General features: G+C 39.7%; 1 protein-coding gene across 9 annotated transcripts in view; it reads left to right on the top strand.

Annotated features, from left to right (window-relative positions):
- LOC308573235 (unconventional myosin-IXa-like) overlaps nucleotides 1-21,448 on the top strand; it is a 192,305-nt gene that overhangs the window by 60,828 nt on the left and 110,029 nt on the right. For 8 of the 9 annotated variants that reach the window (XM_081169965.1, XM_081169962.1, XM_081169963.1 and 5 more), the window contains 7 exons: nucleotides 122-178; nucleotides 2,316-2,413; nucleotides 3,459-3,585; nucleotides 12,465-12,554; nucleotides 16,450-16,566; nucleotides 16,908-17,042; nucleotides 18,860-18,981. In XM_081169965.1, coding sequence (XP_081026091.1) covers nucleotides 122-178; nucleotides 2,316-2,413; nucleotides 3,459-3,585; nucleotides 12,465-12,554; nucleotides 16,450-16,566; nucleotides 16,908-17,042; nucleotides 18,860-18,981 — 746 coding nt within the window. The remainder of the gene's footprint in view (nucleotides 1-121; nucleotides 179-2,315; nucleotides 2,414-3,458; nucleotides 3,586-12,464; nucleotides 12,555-16,449; nucleotides 16,567-16,907; nucleotides 17,043-18,859; nucleotides 18,982-21,448) is intronic. The other variant, XM_081169961.1, reaches the window with a different exon arrangement.

The following is a 21,448-nucleotide window of genomic DNA, read 5'->3' as shown; positions in this document are numbered from 1 at the left end:
AAATGGGAATGCTTGTAGCTTAATGATTTTAAAGAAATGCTTAACTTCCTGTCTGTAAAAGTGGGAAGAGATAGTGGCATGGGATTTGGAATGCTATTTACCCAATCTGCCTTACTTTCAGATGACAAAGAAACCCCCCAAACAGAGCTGGGATGACTGTTACTATGAGTCTGAGCCGGTCAGTACGAGTACATCCATCCATTCTGGGTTACTGGTGACAGACATTTCACTCACTCTGGCTTTGCACCAAATTGTAGGGCAAATACAAAACCATTTCCATTTGATTACTGGCAACACAATTTCTGTGTCCTCATTGGTTTGGTAGATTATTTGTGGTGGTATACCCTTTTTATGTGTATAATTTTTGTATAGGGTTATTTTGATAGGTTTTGTTAAGTAGTTGGATGATGTTATTATGTATATGAGACACTGCAAAAAAGCATAATATATAGATGATAAAATTATATACTACGAGCAAGAGAGAGAGAAGAGAGTATGCAGTGAAGCTTTTGCCTGGATTTAACTATTTAGGATAATTTTTGATATAGCATATTCTGGGTTTTTTAAAGCATAAATATAGTGATTATTGATTCATTAAACTAGTGTAATCTTTTCCGTTTTCATGGCCTATACCAGATTATTCCGTGGGCAATTACAGATTTTTTTAAAAAAATCAAGCAGTCTAGTTAAAGGTTCAGTAAAAGTGTCATCTGAAAGGAAGAGGTTTACTGCCATGTTTGTTTACAATGGCCAAAAAAGTGAAAGGGTCTTCCCACTTGTGTGAAGTCAGATTATTGTATTTAAATTGTGGGTTTTGTCTGTCTTGATATCACTCCATGTTAATCTTACCTCAGAGAGCATGGCTGTTCTAATTGCATGTTAACAATTCTAACTTGGATTTACTATTTCCCCCTTAATATCATTCAGGCAAATTTATTCTTGAGTGTTATGTTTGATTGTAAGAAGGTTCACAAACAAAATTTAGGCATTTTAAATTTACTTAATTTCTATTAGTTTTATTGCTTTATTCTTCCCCCTCAGAAAAAAAGCTGTAAGTACAAAATGGTTCAATAATGTAGCAAAAATCTTGAATATTTATTTCATGTGAATGTTTATTTCCTGTCTCTCTTATTTATTTTGATGATTTATGTACTGCTTAATTTACAGACATCTCTAAGCAGCGTAGAGGACCAATGATTTAGATTTGTCTGGTTGACAGATTTATTGCAGAAATATTTGAATATTCTCCCATAGCTTGCTTGAAGCGATTATGAACACATTGGTAATAGCTTACTTAAGCAGAGTGGTGTGGGATACTTGCCCATCTTGAGCAGTTGAACTTTACTTTTTGGTATGGCAGACTACACTGAAATTTTCAGACACTGATAAATTAAAGTGGCTACACTTGAGAGGTTAATACTGTGTTAGTAAATGCTGCTATTACTGCTAATCCACACTCCAATATGTTGATGCTATTCTGCTAATATTTAATTTGCTGTTTCCACACGCTTACAAGCTGTCCCTATATAGATTTCCACTTGCCCCCTTTTCCTATCTGTACCCTACTGTCCCAGCCATTCCTGGTTAGGACTCCCACTTCCTAATACACTTCTATATCCTTTCACATATTCAAAGAGCTTCCTTCTGGCACCCAGAGAACTGGGTCCTATTTTTCACCTGTTCCCTAAGCAATCAACTCTGACATGCATTCTTGTCACATAGAGAGGGATCTCAATCACTTTTGAGCTGCTTGCTGCTCTCTTGTAGACTCAGTGGGGGTCTGCAGAATTGTTGAGACCATAAAAACAATAACTTATGCCATATTTGGAAAATAATATTGAGGGATTACATTCTATATTTGGGAATAATAATTGTTCAAAGAGGGAGTGAAAATGAACTCTTGTTCTGGAAGCAGAACAAAATGTTTGGGTATTTGTGAACAGATGGCAGATTTTTCCTGCAGATTTGTCAAGTAATTTTATAGAACTCAAAAATCAATTTATTCATCTTTACACAAATATAATCCATGAGTGCAGACAGCAGACAACTTTGGCTTTCTATTTTAAAATGTAGATCATGCTCTCTGTAGAGTGGAATTTGATTATTTTGCAGTGATGGAGGGCCTAGGCTACATTTACTGTCCAAAGAACGAGGTCATTTTTTTAATTCAGGAGAAGGTGCCTTTGGTGGTGGGGAGTGGTGCAGGCAGCTTTTTCTCCACTGTCTTTTGCATAGTGTTTTCATGGGTGGTTCCTTCCTTTCCTTCTTGATGCCCATCTCTTCTAATAATTGCTCCTCATATTTGGCCTCAATAGGATTGCTTCTCTGTTGAAGGGGAAGATCTGAAGCATGACTTTGAGCGTTTGCAGCTAGCTATGGAGATGGTGGGCTTCCTTCCCAAGACTCGCAAGCAGTAAGTTGATGTTCCTTATAACAGTGCATTATTAAGTCGTGGATTAGTGTTGTGAATGCTGCAGCATGTGTATTTGATTGATGCTCAGCCAACACTTTCTGAAGTTTATACATGATTGAATGAGTTGCAGCCATAATACTGTGCATCTGTCCTGGCTTTTAGGAGCAGAAAGCCATTGAAGTCACCCAGTGCCATTACTGTTTTAAAAATGTTAGTGTGAATAAGCTCCAACAGAACTCTGTATGAATTACTATTGCTTTGGTTATTAACAACTTTATTTTTGTAGCCTTCTTTGGATCTCTGGGCTTGAGTAGGCTAAAGATCCCAAACACAGAACCCAATACATATTATATAGCTATACTTATATTGCTTGCTAATTAGTTAATTGTACATGTCACTAAATCAATAGGTTGCTAAATGACCACAGAAACATTCAGAACAGATTTGCTTAATAACATTTTGTTTGTTTTCGTATCATTTGTAACTTTATTTTTTAAATATTTATGCCTCATAGCTAGACACTGGAGAGACCTGTCAGGAGTAAACATGGACCAATGGTATCAAATTGTATGGGAATCAGCCTTACAAGAAAAGCCAACCAATAAACTGAAACTGACACAGGGACAAATAGAAGAGGACACCTTAACTCCAGTCTGGCTCCCCTTTATCACATACACAGCCCAACAAGACAACAACAAGAATCCACCAACAGCATACAAATCAATCTGGCTTACCTGACCCAACAAGTGTTTAGAAAAAATCTGCATATCAGCTTGTCCCTTTTTAAGTAATCTTAATATAATATCTAACATCCTAGTAAAACAGGAAAAGCTGTGGCATTATATTATTGGGTGTAGTACTGAATATATTTGCCTAATAGCTGATAAATGCAACACATAATGTGACAATATGCTAGTATATTGAAATACTGCTTAATAAAGTCTGGCATACAAAATCACAGAGCCCAATATGTAGTGAAATGTTGGTAAACTTGCATTTACTGTGAAGAAAAAGAAAGAGAAAAGGTGTTGTTTTATGCCCATAGGATTTTTTCCATTTTGTCTGCAATACTACACTTGGGTAACATCTGTTACAAGAAGAAAACCTACCGAGATGATTCCATAGATATCTGTAATCCCGAAGTCCTTCCTATTGTCTCAGAGCTGCTAGAGGTAAGCCATGAAACTTTGACATGATTTACCCAGTTCTTCCCTTTCTTTCAACTTGGGTATTTTTGGAGGTGGGGCTGGGGAGAAACTCAGCCTCTTAAAAATATATTATTTATAATGAAACTATTCGTTTTGGTAGTTTGGTTCATTGGTCTTCAACTGGTGGGTCAGGACCCACTGCCAGGTCACAGCCTGATCTAAGGTGGGTTGCAATAGCAACACTATCATCAGCACCATCCAGCTATATGAAAAGAGAGTTCTATTGTCATGTTGCTACTGCCGCACTCTGATGACCTTGTCTCTAGTTACCAGCTCCTTATCTGAGGGGTGGGGACAAGAGAGGGTTCTGGAGTGGATTTGAGTTTCTAAGATGTATATTTTAAACCACACTTCATGGTGGGAGAAAGGAGGTGCTTATAACACTACTTGCCTTAATTTTGAAGTTGTCATCAGAGGCACCTGTGAATAAATGAATCAAATGAATGTAAAGCTTTCTTTTAAAAAAACAAACCCCAAAACCCCACACCATACTTAAAATAAGGCAGACTAGTGCAGTTCTCCCATACTTTTATAATAGTTTTTGACTTTGATCACATGCAGTTTTTACTTCCTACTGACTTAATTTTGATTTCTCGCAAAATGCTCACCTACAATAAGTTAGGTTTGTAGTAAGTTTCATTAGCATCTCTGGAGTGTTTTCTGCAAGCGTTACAACTGAAATAGCATTGTGTACTTTCTAAAAGTGCATCAGATATGTACTTTTCCCCATGTTTCTTTTTCAAACAACTAGAGTAGAATAAAATCAGTGCAGGTCAGGTGGGCCAAAACTCAGAATGAGCTCAGGCTTGCAAGAGAGGTTAAAAATAATAAGAAAGGTTTCTTCAACTATGTTCAAAGCAAGAGGAAGAACAAGCAACTAGTAGGTCCTTTGCTTGGAGAAGACAGAGGAATACTCTTGGGGGACAGAGGAGGTGGAACTGCTCAACACCTACTTTGCCTCTGTCTTGAATGAAAAGGAAAGCAGTGCCTGACCTGGTGATAACAGAATAAATGATGCAGGGAAGGAACTGAAGCCCAAGATAGGAAAAGAGGTGGTAAGGGAACACTTAACTATTTTAAATGAATTCAAATCTCCAGGGCCTGATGAGCTGCACCCAAGGAGTTTACAGATGTAAAGGAGTTTACAGATGTAATCTCAGAGCTTCTGAATGTAATCTTTGAGAATTTTGGGAGAATAGGTGAGGTCCTTCCTGAGTGGAGGTAGACAAATGTTGTCCCCATCTTCAAAAGTGGGGGGAAGGAAGACCCAGGTAACTACCAACTAGTCAGCTTGACATCAATACCAGGAATGGTCCTAGAACAGATAATTAAGCAGTCAGTCTGTGAACTCTTAGAAAAGAATGTTGTGATTACGAAGACTCAGCATTGGTTTCTCAAAAACAAGTTTACAGGGCTATGGCATGAATGTAACAACTGTCCTACATTTTGTCTCACAGGAACAATCTAGCATACATAATTTGTTGTCTTTGAGCCTTGAGGTTCTATACAGATTTATACATTCATTCATTCATTTTTAAAAAACAAACCACCCTTCACCAGAATACATTCTAGGGCAGTTTGCAGAGATTAAAATACATAGCATGACTATCCATAGCTAATAGCTCTCAATAGTTCTACCCTCTATGATTTTGTCTTATTTCCTTTTAGAGGTATCTATGCCACTTGCCATTACTCACATAACACTCTTGTTTCTCCTTGCTGGTAGTTTGATTTTATTTTGCACACATATATACCATCCTTTAACCAAATTGTTCCCAGGGTAGTTCATGTCAAGATACAAAGCAGTTTTAAGACTCAAAACTTTAAAAGCCAGTGAAAATAAATTGTTTTGGTGCCAGATAAACACCAATAAAGTGGGTACCAGGTGAGCCTCTTCAGTTAGGAAGCTTAATAGGCAGGGCACCACTACTCTTTCTGGTGAGCATTGGGCTCTTCGGTTGTACCAAGAATTTAATGACACTTGACTTCCAGCATGAAGGTCTTTGAAACAGAAGAGATAATTATTCTTAGCTCTTGGCCTGAGATTAGCTCTCCATTTGCTGCAATTCATCTGCTTTGTCTGAAACAGCATTGTCAGTTCTGGATAAGTAATCTTCAGTCTGTCTTGGCTTCCAACCAGCCTTTTGTATGAGTCTGGCTGCATGATCTCTGCTCTTCCTTCTGAGCTATTTTGACATTTATAGGTATCAGTATTCTTTTACTAGTCTTTAAAGTATAACTGGCCACAGCACTTCATTGCTGCTTGACTTGTGGTAGATATCTCAGATCTACAACTGTGTTCATGTCCAGAAACAAATAGGATACTTCACTTTTTCGACAGAATGTAGGAGTGCAGATTTTAAATATTTAAAATTTCCGAGAAAAAGGGAGCTTTAAATAATCAATGTAAGTCATATTTCCTGTTTTGAAATTTGTATTCCTTTATAAATCTGACTTCCTGTTGCATTCAGCATCTGAAAACCAGTTTCTCATTCCACCTCCTTTAGAGGCATGATTGGGTGGGGACAAAAGTATAGGCCTTTGCAGTTAAAGCACCCAGACCATATGGTACAATCTTCCCCATAGTCGTCCAACATGCTTTTAAGACTTTTTTTTTGTTATTATCTAGCCTTGCCTCTGGTCTGTGCTGAGTTTCTTCTCTTGCTGCATTAATTTTTATTGTTGATTTTTATCAGCATTGCTTTTATGCATTCATTTGTATAATTATACTTTTAATTGTGAGTTTTCTTGGAAACCCATAGTTCAAGATGAAAGGCAGAATTTAAATCCTGATCAAGCATGCGTAGTAGTTGGTTGCTGTAACAAAATATATTGGTTTGCAACTAAGAATAGCTTTTATTCAACATAATTTATTCAATATAATCCAAAACATTTTGGTAATGCAGCCCTTTTCACTTGCAAAATTATGTCTGCTAAGAAACCCACAGATTTGTTTGAGCCTCTCTAAACAAGCCAAAGATATCAAACAAGATTGCTTACTTTAAAGCTAAGGATGCTAAGTAAGCATACACTTACTTGGAATTTAGTCCAGTTCACCAAAAATGGGATTTTCTTCTGACTAACCTGAATAGAATTGGGCTGTAGAATTCAGGATCATACACAGAAACGGAATGTGTATTGTAGTTCTATGCATGCAGATCCTGATTACAATCCTGGTAGGGTATATATTATGGTTTCTCCTGGATTACAGTGGTACCTCTGGTTACGTACTTAATTCGTTCTGGAGGTCCGTTTTTAACCTGAAACCGTTCTTAACCTGAGGTAACACTTTAGCTAATGGGGCCTCCCACAGCTGGCGGCGCAAGATTTCTGTTCTCATCCTGAGGTAAAGTTCTTAACCCAAGGTACTATTTCTGGGTGAGTGGAGTCTGTAACATGAAGCGTCTGTAACCCGGGGTACCACTGTATTATTATGCATCTGGCTAGTTCTTGGCTCCAGTAGGAAGTTCAAAATAGCTACAATGCATCACATGTATAATTCTGAAATGCTTAATCTCTGGAAGTCAGACATTCCCCCTCAATGGTATTTTCCCTTACAGAGACCAGGAGAGCTGTATGTAACTAAGTTCTACACTGAAATTAATGGCCCTAAGTTAGCTGTGTATATTAATTTCAGTTGATGTCAGGGCTGAAGTCCGATGTAGGTCAGCACGAAGAAGCAGAGGCAGTTGTCAGTGCTTTATTCAAGGAAACGGCATACAACTCAGCAACACTTCCCAGTAGGTCTTGCCCCTGCGGAGCAGTTGCCGGGACTGAACTCCCTGCCTTCCACTCCTAAGGCTCTTCCACTCCCGAATGTTTCCCAAGCAGTCTCAAACTCTGTCTGCCCATCTCTGACCTCTGTTCCACTCTCCTCATTATCCTGTGTGTTCTTGGAGACCATGGGGAGCTTGTCACAGCAGGAGAGGGAAGACTCTCAGGAGCAGCCTCTTGACCCCCCTCCTCTGCTTCTGTCTCAAAGTCTAAACTTCTCCCTGTTACAGGTTCCTCCTCCTCACTAAACTCCCTTCAGTATCCAGCACCTCCCCCCAAACTTCTCCCTCTGATCTCTCATCGGTTTCCAACCACCAATCCCTGGGCTCTGGACCTTCCTCCTCTCGGATTTGCCTTGGGGGTTCCCTGACGGGCACCTCCTTGTTGTCCAGCCAGCCCCTGACAATAGACCTATTTTAACTATGACTACCATTGGATACTGGGACGCGGGTGGTGCTGTGGGTTAAACCACAGAGCCTAGGACTTGCTGATCAGAAGGTCGGCAGTTCGAATCCCTGCGACAGGGTGAGCTCCCATTGCTCGGTCCCTGCTCCTGCCAACCTAGCAGTTTGAAAGCACGTCAAGTGCAAGTAAATAAATAGGTACTGCTCCGGCAGGAAGGTAAGTGGCGTTTCCGTGCGCTGCTCTGGTTCGCCAGAAGTGGCTTAGTCATGCTGGCCACATGACCCGGAAGCTGTACGCCGGCTCCCTTGACCAATAAAGCGAGATAAGTGCTGCAACTCCAGAGTCGGTCACGACTGGACCTAATGGTCAGGGGTCCCTTTACCTTTACCTTTACCATTGGATACAACATAAAACCTTTACCTAAGCCTGTTTTACAGGACACCCATGAGCTTTGTCTGCCCTCGTGGTGCCCCTTAATATCCAATTTATGCTTGCAGTAGAAAACCAGGGAGAAAGGAGTCATCCCTCTTCAACACATCTGGGCAGCCTTCTTATGGACAAAGTGGGCTATAGCCCTGCCAAGGTTTTGAACCCTACCCCACCCCAAGGCATGGTCCAATCTTTCTTCAGTCACCCACAATAATATCAATATGTTTCCAGTGACTGAAAGGCTTTAGTCCATCTTCTCTGCTTAGCTAGTCATAAATTTCACTGCTGGTATATTTCCACCTTGCCTCCAAGGAGAAGAAGCAGTTATTTTAAAACCCAAGTTACTATATTGCCTAGAAATGGCTATGGAGGGTGGGCAGGAATATTGTCCTGCTGTTTTCTCTCTCAGAAGCCATGCCTCCAGGCACTGCATCAAACAAACTGGGAGATGAGCTGCTATGGAGGGTGGTTTGGTCACAGCCCTCTGTACACCATTGTGGCTGTTGTACACATTATTCCCATCTAGCAGAGGGTGAGTGTGAAGGGGGGGGGTTAACATTCTTGACCACAATGAGGCAGACGGCAGGGGAAGAGCTCTCCATACACGTTTCTTTGGTTGAGGAAAGTAAGTAAACAAAAAAGAAGTAAAATTTGTTCTTTCAGCTCATTCAGCTGCATATCTACTCCACCGCTAATATTTAATGTTGAATACAGCCATGTACTTGAGTTTCATTCAAACTTCACTGTGTGTGGCATTTCTCAAATAACTGTGGACAAATCAGTTTGTGGTTCTTTCCTAAATTGGCAGGGTGTGGAGAAGGGTGACACATTGCTTCTTTCTACATGGCCACTTTAAGAATTGCAAGCCTTTCATATACTGTGAGAAAACACAACATATGAATACTTCAGATAAGTGTTGAGAGCCGTTATTTGGGCTGGCAAAGGTTTAAAGTGCTTTAATTTGGAAAGCCGAGATTGCAATGGGTACATCTGTCAAATTGTTGTTTAAAAATAACCGAGTCTTGTTCAGCAAAGGAACTGAATGCTGCCAGACTGGTTTAATTTATTCCTTGCAATAGCAAATGTTGGCAATCATGCGCCTCTTATACAGACCTGAGATTTCATCCACATGTCATCACATTGAGTCTTGGTTTCCATGTTTCATCTGTTCTCTAAAACAGAATATATAAGCAACTGGAATGTTATTTACTAGTAAAATATTTCACACATCTGATGGGGGGAGAACTATGTTGTGAAGAAATCTCACAATTTGAGTGCTCAGAGTGTTTACTTTTCAGGCGTGTTGGAAAGTTGTCTTAGCGCTTATGAGTTGCAGAAAGCTTTGGCATTAGTTCAGTTCTGCGTGGAGATTAAAAGAGGGGGGCCACTGTACCTGTGTTCAGTGCACCTCTCCCTAGGGTGTGGTACAGTGCTGGAAAGGCTTGGGGGACGATATAGTGTTCTCACCCTCTGTTCCCTTTGTTATCACAACGTGCTTGTGCATTTTACAGGTTTGGTTGGAACAAAATTCTAGACAAGTGAAAATAAGAATGTAAGGTAGTGCCTTGTTCGGTTTATCTGTCCATTTAGCCTGGTATTGCCACCTCGTTGGCAGAAGTTTTATATAGTGTCAGACAGAGGTCTTTTCCTCATCTGCTACCCGATCCTTTGAACTGGAGATGCCAGTGATTGAACCTGGGTCTTCTGCTTGCACAGGAAGTGTTCTACCACCCATCTATGATCCCTCTCCATTTATGAGCTATGCATGAACTGGCTTTGGTTACAAAGATAGATGTAACTGATAGCACTGTATAGGATTATTTATCAAGAATATTTTCCCCAAAGGGCAATATCCATATAGTACACTCTGAATCTCATCGTGCAGGCTAGAACCATTCTTGCTGTGAAATGTGCAATCATTTAAAGTACTGTGTGTTCATATTGGCCCTTTTGCAAGGAAATCCAAGGTCAAAGGTTCAAGATATCTTCGAGCTGGAGCCAGTTTTTGTTTTGAAGTTGGAACTGACTTGGGATCATGAGTGGAAGGCCAACTATTCTGAGACTGTATTTTTCATTTTATTTTACTAGCCTGAAAGTGTTATGAAGGCAAGGTTTATAAATGGTGTCTTTTACAGATACTGTGTTAGAGGAATGTGAACTTGTGTCCAAGTGGAATGAAATGCTTTCAGTGAATCATAACACACACACGGGAGTTTAACCTCTCCAAGTAATACAACCCCACGTAACCATTTCTGCTTCAGACCTTTAGTATGCATTCCTTTTGTGTGTCAATAGCTTTTATAGTGTTAGGGATCATTCTGTGCTTAGAGCTGTCATTTTGCCTTGCTTATGGCACTGTCATTTTCTCCATCTGCCTCAGATTGGCTCGCTTTTTTCCTTCACATCAGGAGGTCTGGATGTAATCATTAGGCAGAGTTTTACATAGGAGTCACTGTATGGAAAACCATGAGCTCCCTGTGGAACACTGAACCCTCTGTATTGAAAGCATATCTCCTTTGTTTCCTTCTCTGGACTTGATTGAGACAAGGCACTTCTAAAGTCATGGAGCTTATTATAGTGGTACCTCAGGTTAAGTGCTTAATTCGTTCCGGAGGTCTGTTCTTGACCTGAAACTGTTCTTAACCTGAAGCACCACTTTAGCTAATGGGGCCTCCTGCTGCCACTGCGCCGCCAGAGCACGATCTCTGTTCTCACCCTGAAGCAAAGTTCTTAGCCTGAAGCACTATTTCTGGGTTAGCGGAGTCTGTAACCTGAAGCGTATGTAACCTGAGGTACCACTGTATTTCATTTTACAGGAAGGTAGTGGACTGTGTTCCCTGATCTGCAGAACTTCCAGATACTTGTAGCGTGCAGAGCACTCTAGAAGCAGAATAGCCTTGTATGAAAGAGCTTTATTTGTGTGTGTGTGTGTGTGTGTGTAGGCAGAAGAAGGCAACTTATGCATCAAGAATATTGGACCTCATGTCCTTTAAACTGAAACTTCACACTAGTATATGATGTTGTTTCTCACCAAAACTTTCATTGAACTAAAGGTAATCTAAATCCAGCCCTTCCTAACTAGGTGCCCTACACATAAGTTGGACTCCAAATCCAAACATCTGCATGGGCTGTGTTCTGGGATGATGGCACCTGTAGTCCAACAACATATGAAGGGGGCTAGGTTGGGAGTGGCTGGCCTGGTCAAATATAGTTTCCAACAATGTCCAGCCAGCTTGCAAGCAAGACATGAAGTTGATGGCCATTCCTTGTTGTTCATTGACAACTTCTTTTAAGCAGAAGCTCTCCATATAACGGTTCCATATAACAGTTCCATTGAGATCTATCTATAGTCATTCATTATAGTAGCTGTTTTCTATAGTCTTTATCTATACTTTAACAACAACAACAACATGTGAGTTGGTGGCTGTCACCACAACTTGCAATGAGGTCTATAGTTATGTATTGTACACAGTGGTTTTTTCTGGGGGGACGCATACCCCTAAACATTTTTTTTTAGAAAAAAGCACTGATTGTGCAAATATGTACTTTCTCCTGTCTGCTTTGAACCTATTGCAAAACTGTCATTTTTAGGCAAATCAATTATTTGGGGGTCAGAGTGGGCTCACTCAGATGAGTTTTAGATGAGACATCAGTTAAAATCAATGTTTACCTATTTGCAAAACAATAGTGATCTACCTCATAGGTTATTGTGAAAATGAATAGAACTGTAAAGTACTTTGTATATTAAATACTGTATAAATGATTAATAAATACTAGGAGAATAAGTGTATATAAAACTTCTTAACAGGAAAAGGAAGTCTTTTATAACTACCTTAAGGAAAATCCTATGTTCAAAAGAAAGATTTCAGACTGCCTGAATCTGTAGCCCCTGGCCAAATGCAGGTCCTGTTTCATGAGTAGCATGGACTGCCCTTTGCTATGAAGTAGGAACCTTTCATGGGCCTAGGGGTAATGGAAATATTTGATCACACTAGAGAGCTATGGGGTTTTGTATAGCTTTAGCAATTGAAAGTAAGCATTCAGATACTAGTGCAAAAGAGAATAATATAGAAATTAGGAAACAGGATGTAATATAGAGTTTATTTTGTGTTTTAATGTCAGGCTTATAATTTGACTAACACTGGTACTTGAGGCACACAGTCTAGTTCTTCTCCAAGTGTTAACCTTTATATGTTTGTATAATTATGATTAATAGTGATTTTTTTCCTCCTTAGGTAAAAGAAGAAATGTTATTTGAAGCACTAGTTACAAGGAAGACAGTGACTGTGGGGGAGAAGCTTGTATTACCGTACAAACTGGCAGAGGTATGTGTAGCAGATGTCTTAAATTTGGGAAATTACATGAGATAGCCTAGGAAAATACATCTGCACAGTTTAGGTTCCTGGAAAATGTGGGGGTGGGGCATAGGTGGCAAGGCTTACAAATGTGTAAGCAAAGATAAGACCATCTTACAACTGAATCAAGAATGAATTCTAAATTCAAATCATACTGGGCATGAAAACAAACATGGAATATATTTACAGATTTCACTGTTGGCAACTGTGTGTATTTTATTTACCGTCACTACTGTTTAGCTGTTTGACTCCTGCTATATTTTTCTAGACTTATTTCATCTTTTATCACAGTGTGTCTCCTTTAGCAAAATGTTCCAGTTATCTCTCTAGTCTGGGAAGTGTGCATTACTAACTTTCTATTTCAGTTCTTTATCCTCAGCTACTAAACTGAGAATAATTATATAGTCATTTTAGGCATGTAAAAAGTGGACAAAGAAGCAACTTTGAAATGTAGAGTTCTTTATGTAGAGTGTCTTTAAAATTATGACTGTTTTCTGTTCTGAAGTGTAACCCTTGAATATGTTTTAGTAATCCTGACCACTGAAGGAAAACATATGAACCTACATTGTTTAGAATTCCAGTAATCTGAGGAATTCTGACAACTCCTCAAATCTCTACGTAAATTTCAAATAGGACCAGATGCTATTTGGACAGTTCCAGTTTCCTATACATGTCATCGTGTTCAGCTGTATATTACTAAGCATAGGATGTAATATGGCAATATTGAGCACCTTATCAGGTGTAATTTGGAATAATGTGACTGACATTTAAACACCCCTATGCGACCTGCAACTAAACTGGTTGGTTCAGGTGTGTCAAACTACCTATTGAAACATTAATAAACTGAATTGTTAGTAAGCTGGAAAAGCTTCAGTCACAGGTGAACTGGAAGCAAACATCAAAGTATATGGTCTGAGTCCCCTTGTTGCATTAGTGCCTGCTGCTTGTTGTTACTCAGTGTTGGCAATGATGATAAGTGTTTTGCTGCAGATTGGGAACATGACAATATCTGTATTTTCAAATGGCTTGCATTTTGTGCAAGGACTGCAGCTGTCTAAGTGAGCCATGAATCCAAATCTTCATCTGTCAGCAGAATGCTATCCCAGCTAGCATCATTTTTAAGATACTGTATTCCCAGACTAGCCTCCAGGGAGAGGTGGCATTTTACATTGTCTTTCCAAAGTAATAAGGAATACCTGTGTTGAACTACAATTGTGACTTCACACAAAACATTGCTTTGGAAGTTACAAAAGATTACAAAGGATTGTCCTAGTTTCATGTTTCCTCCATGATCTCCCGTAGCACTCATTTTTGTAAATTCCAAGATGACAAACAAATAAGACTCTTAGTACAGATATGGACTTTTTCGCTAGTGGATAATGTGAGAATATGTATAGAAGATTAGCTGGACCGTTGCCAAAAATGGTGAACCTCTGTTCTGAGGATGCTATTGTTGTAAAAGGCATTTTGATAACAATGCTGCTCTTTGAATTGGGATTTGAGGGGGAGAACTGAATCAGCAGAATGTGAAGTACATACTCTGTCCTCTCAGACTGAGGGTGTCCCTCCTGTATGCATAAGCAAGTGGTTTTGCAAGAAGCTATATTCAAAAACAAGACTCTATTAAGAAATATTTGTGGCTGGAAAATGGTCTTGAATATATCATCTCAGTGTGCAGTTGATGATATGCATGTATTTGGCTTTCGCCAAAATATTAGTAGCATATGTAAGATATGACATCAGTAAAGGACACGGAAGAAGAGAAATTGAGAGGAGGGAGCGAATATGGCAAGCATCTATTTCTTGTTTGGAAAAAAACCAATTATGGTGTATGTTAAGGGCTCATCTCTAGTTAAATCACACAGTTGGGATTAAAGCTGATTCGGTTCCTATTACTTTTCTTTAAAAATACTTTTTATGGAATGCATGGAAGGTCTTTTTTAAAACTTTCTCTGCTTTAGCTTATAGAAATGCAAAGAAAGCATCTTGCTCTAATAACTGGCCGAGCAGAAGTATGGCGGAACTATTCTCCAAACTTCTTTTAAAATATCCCCATTTCTATCTTGTTCTCTGTTAACTTAATCATGTGACTTTAGATGTGACGTCTGATAGAGAACAGGTTATTCTGCATCCAGGGGTTCCGAATGTGAGACAAACATCCCTGGAGAAATTCAGGCAATTGTTAAGAACGTTTCTAAATTACCCCTGACACATATGACCCTCCCTTGTTTTTATGTGTCTTATCTTGGGGACTGGTGCCAAATGGAGGAGGCAAGGCAGAGGCAAAGGAGAAGGGAGGTGGATCTGTCACAAAGGATGGCAGTAAAGTCATATTGTTGCAAGGCTGACTGAAATTTTATAGTGGTCATGTTTCACTGTAGATAGATCCTGCTGTGGTTTGCTGCTGTTCCCAGAGGCCAGTTTACCAACCACAATGTACTTTATTCATTTGGCCACATCCTGATGGTGCCACAGAATCACATAATTGGGATTTTCGCATGGTGCACATGTACTTGGGGAGAGGGCTTTTGCCCATGAGACCATAAACTGAGCAACCTATCATATGCTTTAGCTTGTTTGTTGCTGTTGGGGAACTTGGAACTTTTTTGAGTGTCTGGTACTTGTCAGAACTTGGACACTTTCAGCAATTGCACAGTCTCTGTTGATCTGGAAGAGACTTATTTCCATTCAAAGAAGCGGTGGGTGGGGAAGAAGTAAGGAAGAAAGTGGCAAATGGTGCGTCTTTTATTTTCCTTCCTTTTAATCAAGGTTAAGCTTTGCTGATATAATCTGCCTTCCTTATGCAAAGTTTATTTTACTGGGGGAGGAAAGCTCTGTTTTTAAAATAGATCATTACTGGCAGTTGAAGTAGTGTTCTTTTGTGGGTTTTGACATAAATACTATCAATAGGAGGACTTGGTGTTTTTTGTTTAATTAGCACTCTAGTTTACAGCTATTCCATGCAATTCCCATACTTGTCAATGGATAAATAAAGTGATCCACATGGACTAAGAATGAAATGCAAAGTGATGTCCCTCCCCGAGAATCACAAAATATGTGAACAAAGAGAACTTCAGCAGGCCACAGTAATCCATTAGATCTCCTAATATGAAACCTTGGCTCATTTTCCTTTCAGAAAATGTTTTGCTTTTGGGAGCAGAAGGTTTGTGGAAGCAGTCTTGCACTGTATAGCAGTATTTTGTCCCTTTTCCTTAAAAATTGTGCAGAAGGTTTTGAATCAAACTACATGGCAGAACAATAAACACACTAAAGGATTTATTGCCTCCCAATATATTTTAGTAAACTCAGCAGGTGTCAATGTAATCTTTGCTTTAACCCTAGAGAATGTAATTATTGTACTAGAAGTAAAGATGTTAATCCATCCTTTAGAGTGTTCATGGGATAAAACTGGGGTATGTGTACAGACATTACTGCTTCCCCAGGATTATTCTCACCAAGAAAAATCAGGAATGGTCTTTGGGCTAATGGGTGGAAAATAACTAGAGAATGTAGTTTTGCTAGTAGTGAAAAGAGGTTTGGGGTGTATGTGAGACAAAGGTCTTCACCCAGTCTCATCCTGGATGGAAATCCTGCTTGCAAGTAAGTAATGGTATAGAGCCAGTATAGTGCAGTGGTTAGTGTCAATCAAGACAGGGGAGACCTGGATTCAAATCACTTCACTGGATGGCATTGGGATAACCACACACGCTCAGTCTAACCTACCTTATCGGGTGATTGTGAGGGTTGAATTGGAGAAATGGAGAATGTATACCTAACCCTTGAACTCCTTAAAGAAAGGTGTAAATGTTATCTGAAAATAATGTGACTGACTAGAAATAATGTACTCATTCTCTTTTATTTTTAGGCTGTTACAGTGCGGAATTCCATGGCTAAATCGTTGTACAGTGCTCTGTTTGATTGGATAGTTTTTAGAATTAACCATGCACTTTTGAATACCAAGGACTTTGAGGAGAGCACCAAGGTAACACCTAGGCTCGGTTTAAATGTCTGCTTAGATTTTATCCATCCTTCATATTGCAATTCTATAGGTTTTATTTGTGTTGTCATGCTCAGACATTGCATGTAGCCATTTTGGTAGAAGAAGGCTGGATTTTAGCAGTAGTTTGAGCTTGAGGACAAATCTTTGGACTTTTGTGACCAAATAGAAGCATTGCCTTAAGACTTGTATACAAAGTGTATTTTTATTTAAGATCTGAACCAATTCCGAAATGATTGCAAGTGCTTTAATATGTGTGTTCTTGTGCAACCTATCAAATTCATGTATTAAGGGTAATATTTATAAAACTTCACTTTATGTTGCAGACTTTGTCCATTGGAGTACTTGATATTTTTGGGTTTGAAGATTATGAAAGTAACAGTTTTGAACAGTTTTGCATTAATTTTGCAAATGAACGTTTACAACACTATTTTAACCGACACATCTTTAAATTGGAGCAAGTAAGTCTTTAAAGCTACATAGTTGCTTTTTAAAAAAACTAATAGCGAAGTTTCATTTATTTTATTAATAGTTTACTAATATTGACTATATTACTTTCACCTGAAAGTAATTTCACTACATTATTTGCATTTGCAGGTGTTAGTTCTAGTGTTACTATTTTTCATAAAACCATTAAAAAAAGTATTTTGTTGGAAGTTCCTAATCAAACTGCATGCTTGTGTTCTCACCTCTCAATTGATATGAAGATCATAGCAGCCCTCACAGAGCCTTAATTTTTCTCTCTTCAGTAGAATGTTGGCCGGCCATCTCAGCTTAGGCTACATCTTATGCAGTGTCTGGCTAACTGTGCAGGTGAACACAGAACTTGAAATTCTAGTCTGTGGACAGTTGGAAACATTTGCTTTACAAAGGCAAGGCTTTCTGCAAACATTCATGGGTACTTTGCTATTGAAACTTTGTACATGTTCAGAGGCCACCTGTCCAAGTTGCCAGAAATTGGGGAGATCTAAGGTGGCAACTCGGAACAGGTCATAAGTGTCCAGGGGTCAGGGCTACTGCAGACTACAGTGTATTTGATGCTGGAAGGAGTATAATCAGAGATGAAACTCTGAAAAGCTTCTAGAAGAAATCAGACTCTATTGTTCTCTAAAAGACAGGTTCTGTAATTAAATCAATTTCTGTGTTTTCATTTAATTACTAGTTAAAAACAATATTTAGCCACTATTTGCCTGGTCAATAGAGCATTTTTTTGGCCATCAGAACTTAGGCATTCAGTGTATGAAGATAGGACTCACAAACCATCCCCTCCTTGGGGTGCACAATTGCAAGAAGAAAAACCTTCCTTTCTATATATTTTCCATATAAAACTGGTCCTAAAGGATCTACATTGGCTCCCAGTATGTTTCCAAGCACAATTCAAAGTGTTGGTGTTGACCTTGAAAGCTCTAAAATGCTTTGGTCCTGTATACCTGAAGCACTCAATGCGAGAAGTGAGGGTACAGGGAACCAGGCAGAGAGCCTTTTCGGTACTGATGCCCACCCTGTGGAAAGCCCTTCCAGCAGATGCCAAGGAAAGGCAGCCCTATATTGATGTTTTATTGTGTTTTTAATGTTTTTCTGGGAGCTGCCCAGAGTGTCAGGGGCAACCCAGTTAGATGGGCAGCATGTTGTTGTTGTTGTTGCTGCTGCTGCTGCTCAAACCTTGTAGTTAAGATTTATCTGAGCAACTCAGCCAGGCTCTAGATGTGAAACAAGCTGCAGGGCCTTCTGTTGGCACCGGGGGGGGGGGCGGGGAGGAGCTGAAGGCAGTTCTTTTTTCTCAACTTGTTCCTTTAACTGGTCTGAGATGTAAGTCACCTTCTAACCCTTTGTAGGATTGGAAGGAATTGAGGCACCATCCTAACTGTGCTTAAAAAAAAGTAGGGAGATTTTTTCAGTGGAAGAGACCTCCTGCCCTGTTCCCTTATATTCCCTCCCATATCTACACAGGGTGCAGAAATGTGGCAAATCAGTATGCTGATAATCGGCACGTTTGGTAGATGCAGCACAGCATGTTGCTGCAGCTTCATTATAGGCTACCCTGCACTTGATGTAGGAAACCCTTGTATTCCATGACACATTAAAATTGTCTGTTTACGTGGTTGCTGGTATTTGGGGGGAAAACATCAAAGGAGCAGCCCTCATGCACAGGCTTCCTGAGTTTGTTAGCATATGGCTTGACTTTTCACTGTGTTTAGCAAAGCAGATTGCTTTAAAATACTGCTAAAATATTTTGTGGGGTTTTTGCCTTAATGAATGTAACTTGCTCCCATCCCAGGAGGAGTACAGACTGGAAGGCATCAGCTGGCATAACATAGAATACACAGACAATTCTGGCTGCATAAACCTTATCAGTAAAAAGCCAACAGGGTTGCTCCATCTGCTGGATGAGGAAAGCAAGTGAGTATGTTGTTGCCCCACTCTTGTGATTGTCAGGTTTCGGATCACTAAAGTCCTGTGTTGTTGTTGTTGTTTGCAAGTGAGTAGCAGCCTAAAAGTGAAAACCAAAATAAGAAAGATCCCTTATGATTATCCATCCATTAATATGTTAAAGATCTCCTTACCCTTAGGGAGGAGGATGCAAATGATCAAGCTGTCCCCAGGACGAGAATGCTCACTCAAGTTAATATGGTCATCTGTATGGGATGTGCAGGATCTGCAACAAAATATTACATTGGGTTGTTGTTCAGGATGCCAACCCATGCCCTTATCCAGTGCTTTTTATCTTAAAAATATGTTTAGGGGTACTCTCATTTTGACTCATTTAATAGTTCAAATCAGGAAAAATAAATAGGGACAAAAGTACAAAGCGTCACAAAATGTTTAGGGGTATGTATACCCCCCCCCCGAAAAATAGCACTGCCCTTATTTATTTTGCACACACTATTCAGTGTCATTCCCCATCTGCCCCACTCAGTCAACATTGCATGACCACTGAGCATGTTAAGTCCTCTATGAAATGTTTTCAGGGGTTTCTTCAAGCCAGCTGATGGCAAGGATGTCATTTTGTCTGAGGAAAGATTCCCATTCAGAAAATGAGTTTACAGTTGTTATAAGAAAAATACTGCTCCTTTTCCCTTATAGGGTATCTAAGAGCCCGAAATGTCCTTAAGTAGGTTCTCTATCGGTAGGAGGCCAACTAGAGAATATTGAGAAGCAAGGCAGCTAGTAAGCCTGATCTTTATTAACTGTTGCAACAGGGTACTCACAACCACACGCAGGAGGGAGGAGGGACCCAGAACAATGGAGTGCAAGCTCTTATATAAACTTTTGAAATTGCCTCCTCTGTAGCTCAAGACCACCCCGCAAAACATCACACATACACAACTGAAGGGGCGGTCTACAGCAGAAAACCTGTCTGCCAGGATACCTCATAATGGTCACTGATTGCTTTTACCTGGGCATCCTGGCCATTCCTTTGTGATGGTAGATACTTTAGTTCCTGAATCTCTTACATATATTGATAGTTTGCTCAGCTTAACAGATACTTGCCAGACTGTATTTGCAAAGGGAGGTGTAAGCCCCTACAGTCCAAAAACAACGGAAAAGCTTTTCCCATTTCCTTCCTCCTTGCAGAGAAATATTTGAGGTCAATTTGGGACAGTCAAAATGGCTTCAGGATTGCTCTTCTGTACAGTTTCAGACACTATACTTATGCATGTGTGTTTGCCTTATACATTTATGAACACGTGATTTATATATATATGAGACCTTAGAATTCCTATAACAAGTTACAATATTTATATAGCTTAGATGATATAATCTATTCCATTGTGATAGGATAGCATGAGAATCAATCTTGGAAATGTGTTCTGGAGATATGCATTACTCAGCAAAAACTGTCTTTATGTCAGTATTCCAGTATTTCCCCGATTTCCCATTCTTATCAACTCATACTTGAGTCATCAACTATGGCATACAGTAGTTTCCTTTCTTGCATCTAAAAGAGTTCAACTTTTCTTTGAGACTTGATGGACATGAAAATAGCCTTTTCCTGAAAGGGTTTTTGTTTGTTGTTCGTTTCACAATTAAAACTTTGTGGTCATCAAAGCAGGAAAATATGTCTGTGCCCCACTTGCATAATAGTACAATCATAATAGGGACTAGTCAGCATAGGCAGGGATGTATAATGAGGACCAGTGTGCACAGACTATGGGGTCCCAAGAGAAAATTCTGTGTTGAAAGTCAATTAAATAAGTTGCAATTGAAAGTGATTATTAGCATAGGAGCCAACTCCTAGGGACCAAGGTCTCTTCATCCTGCCCCCCAATAAAATAGTTGAGGGAGCCAGGCCTCTCGAAAGTTGATGGACATTGCCATTCAAATAGTGTGCATGTGCTACATCCTGTGATCAATTATGTGGGGCAGGGCTTACCCCCCCCCCAATGTTTTGTTCAAGCTGGCACTCCGGTTTTTAGACAGTTTTGGTGCATGAATGGATTGTTTTCCCCTTGCTGAAGTGATGCTAAAAAACCAAAAAAGGAGTTCTTTCTAGGACATGCAGTTCTCACAGGAGAGGCTGGCTAGCCCCAGTCCCAAGTGCAATCCAAAATTGACTGCATGCTCTGCAAGTTCTCAGTTTTGCTAGAAAGTTGGACAGTGACCCAAATACCCACAGAGCTACCACATTGTTTGAGCAGGAGTGTCCACAACAAACAGATCAGAAAAATGGAGATAGCACCAGTGATTTATGATACGCTTCTCAGTGTTCATGATCTCAAGGGAGGATAGGAGGCTGATCTTGTGGTTCAGATCTTAGATTGTGTCTGGAGGAAAGCACCGCTTAAGACAATTGCAGCTTCCATAAGGAAGAACCGGCGTGGTGAGAGAGAGGCCAAAAGGCCCCGCAGGCCAGGAATTTATCCCT

The sequence above is a fragment of the Podarcis bocagei genome (genome assembly GCF_964188305.1).
Source record: "Podarcis bocagei genome assembly, chromosome: 14".
NCBI classification, from domain to species: domain Eukaryota; kingdom Metazoa; phylum Chordata; class Lepidosauria; order Squamata; family Lacertidae; genus Podarcis; species Podarcis bocagei.
This window is presented reverse-complemented; position numbering and strand designations above follow the sequence as displayed.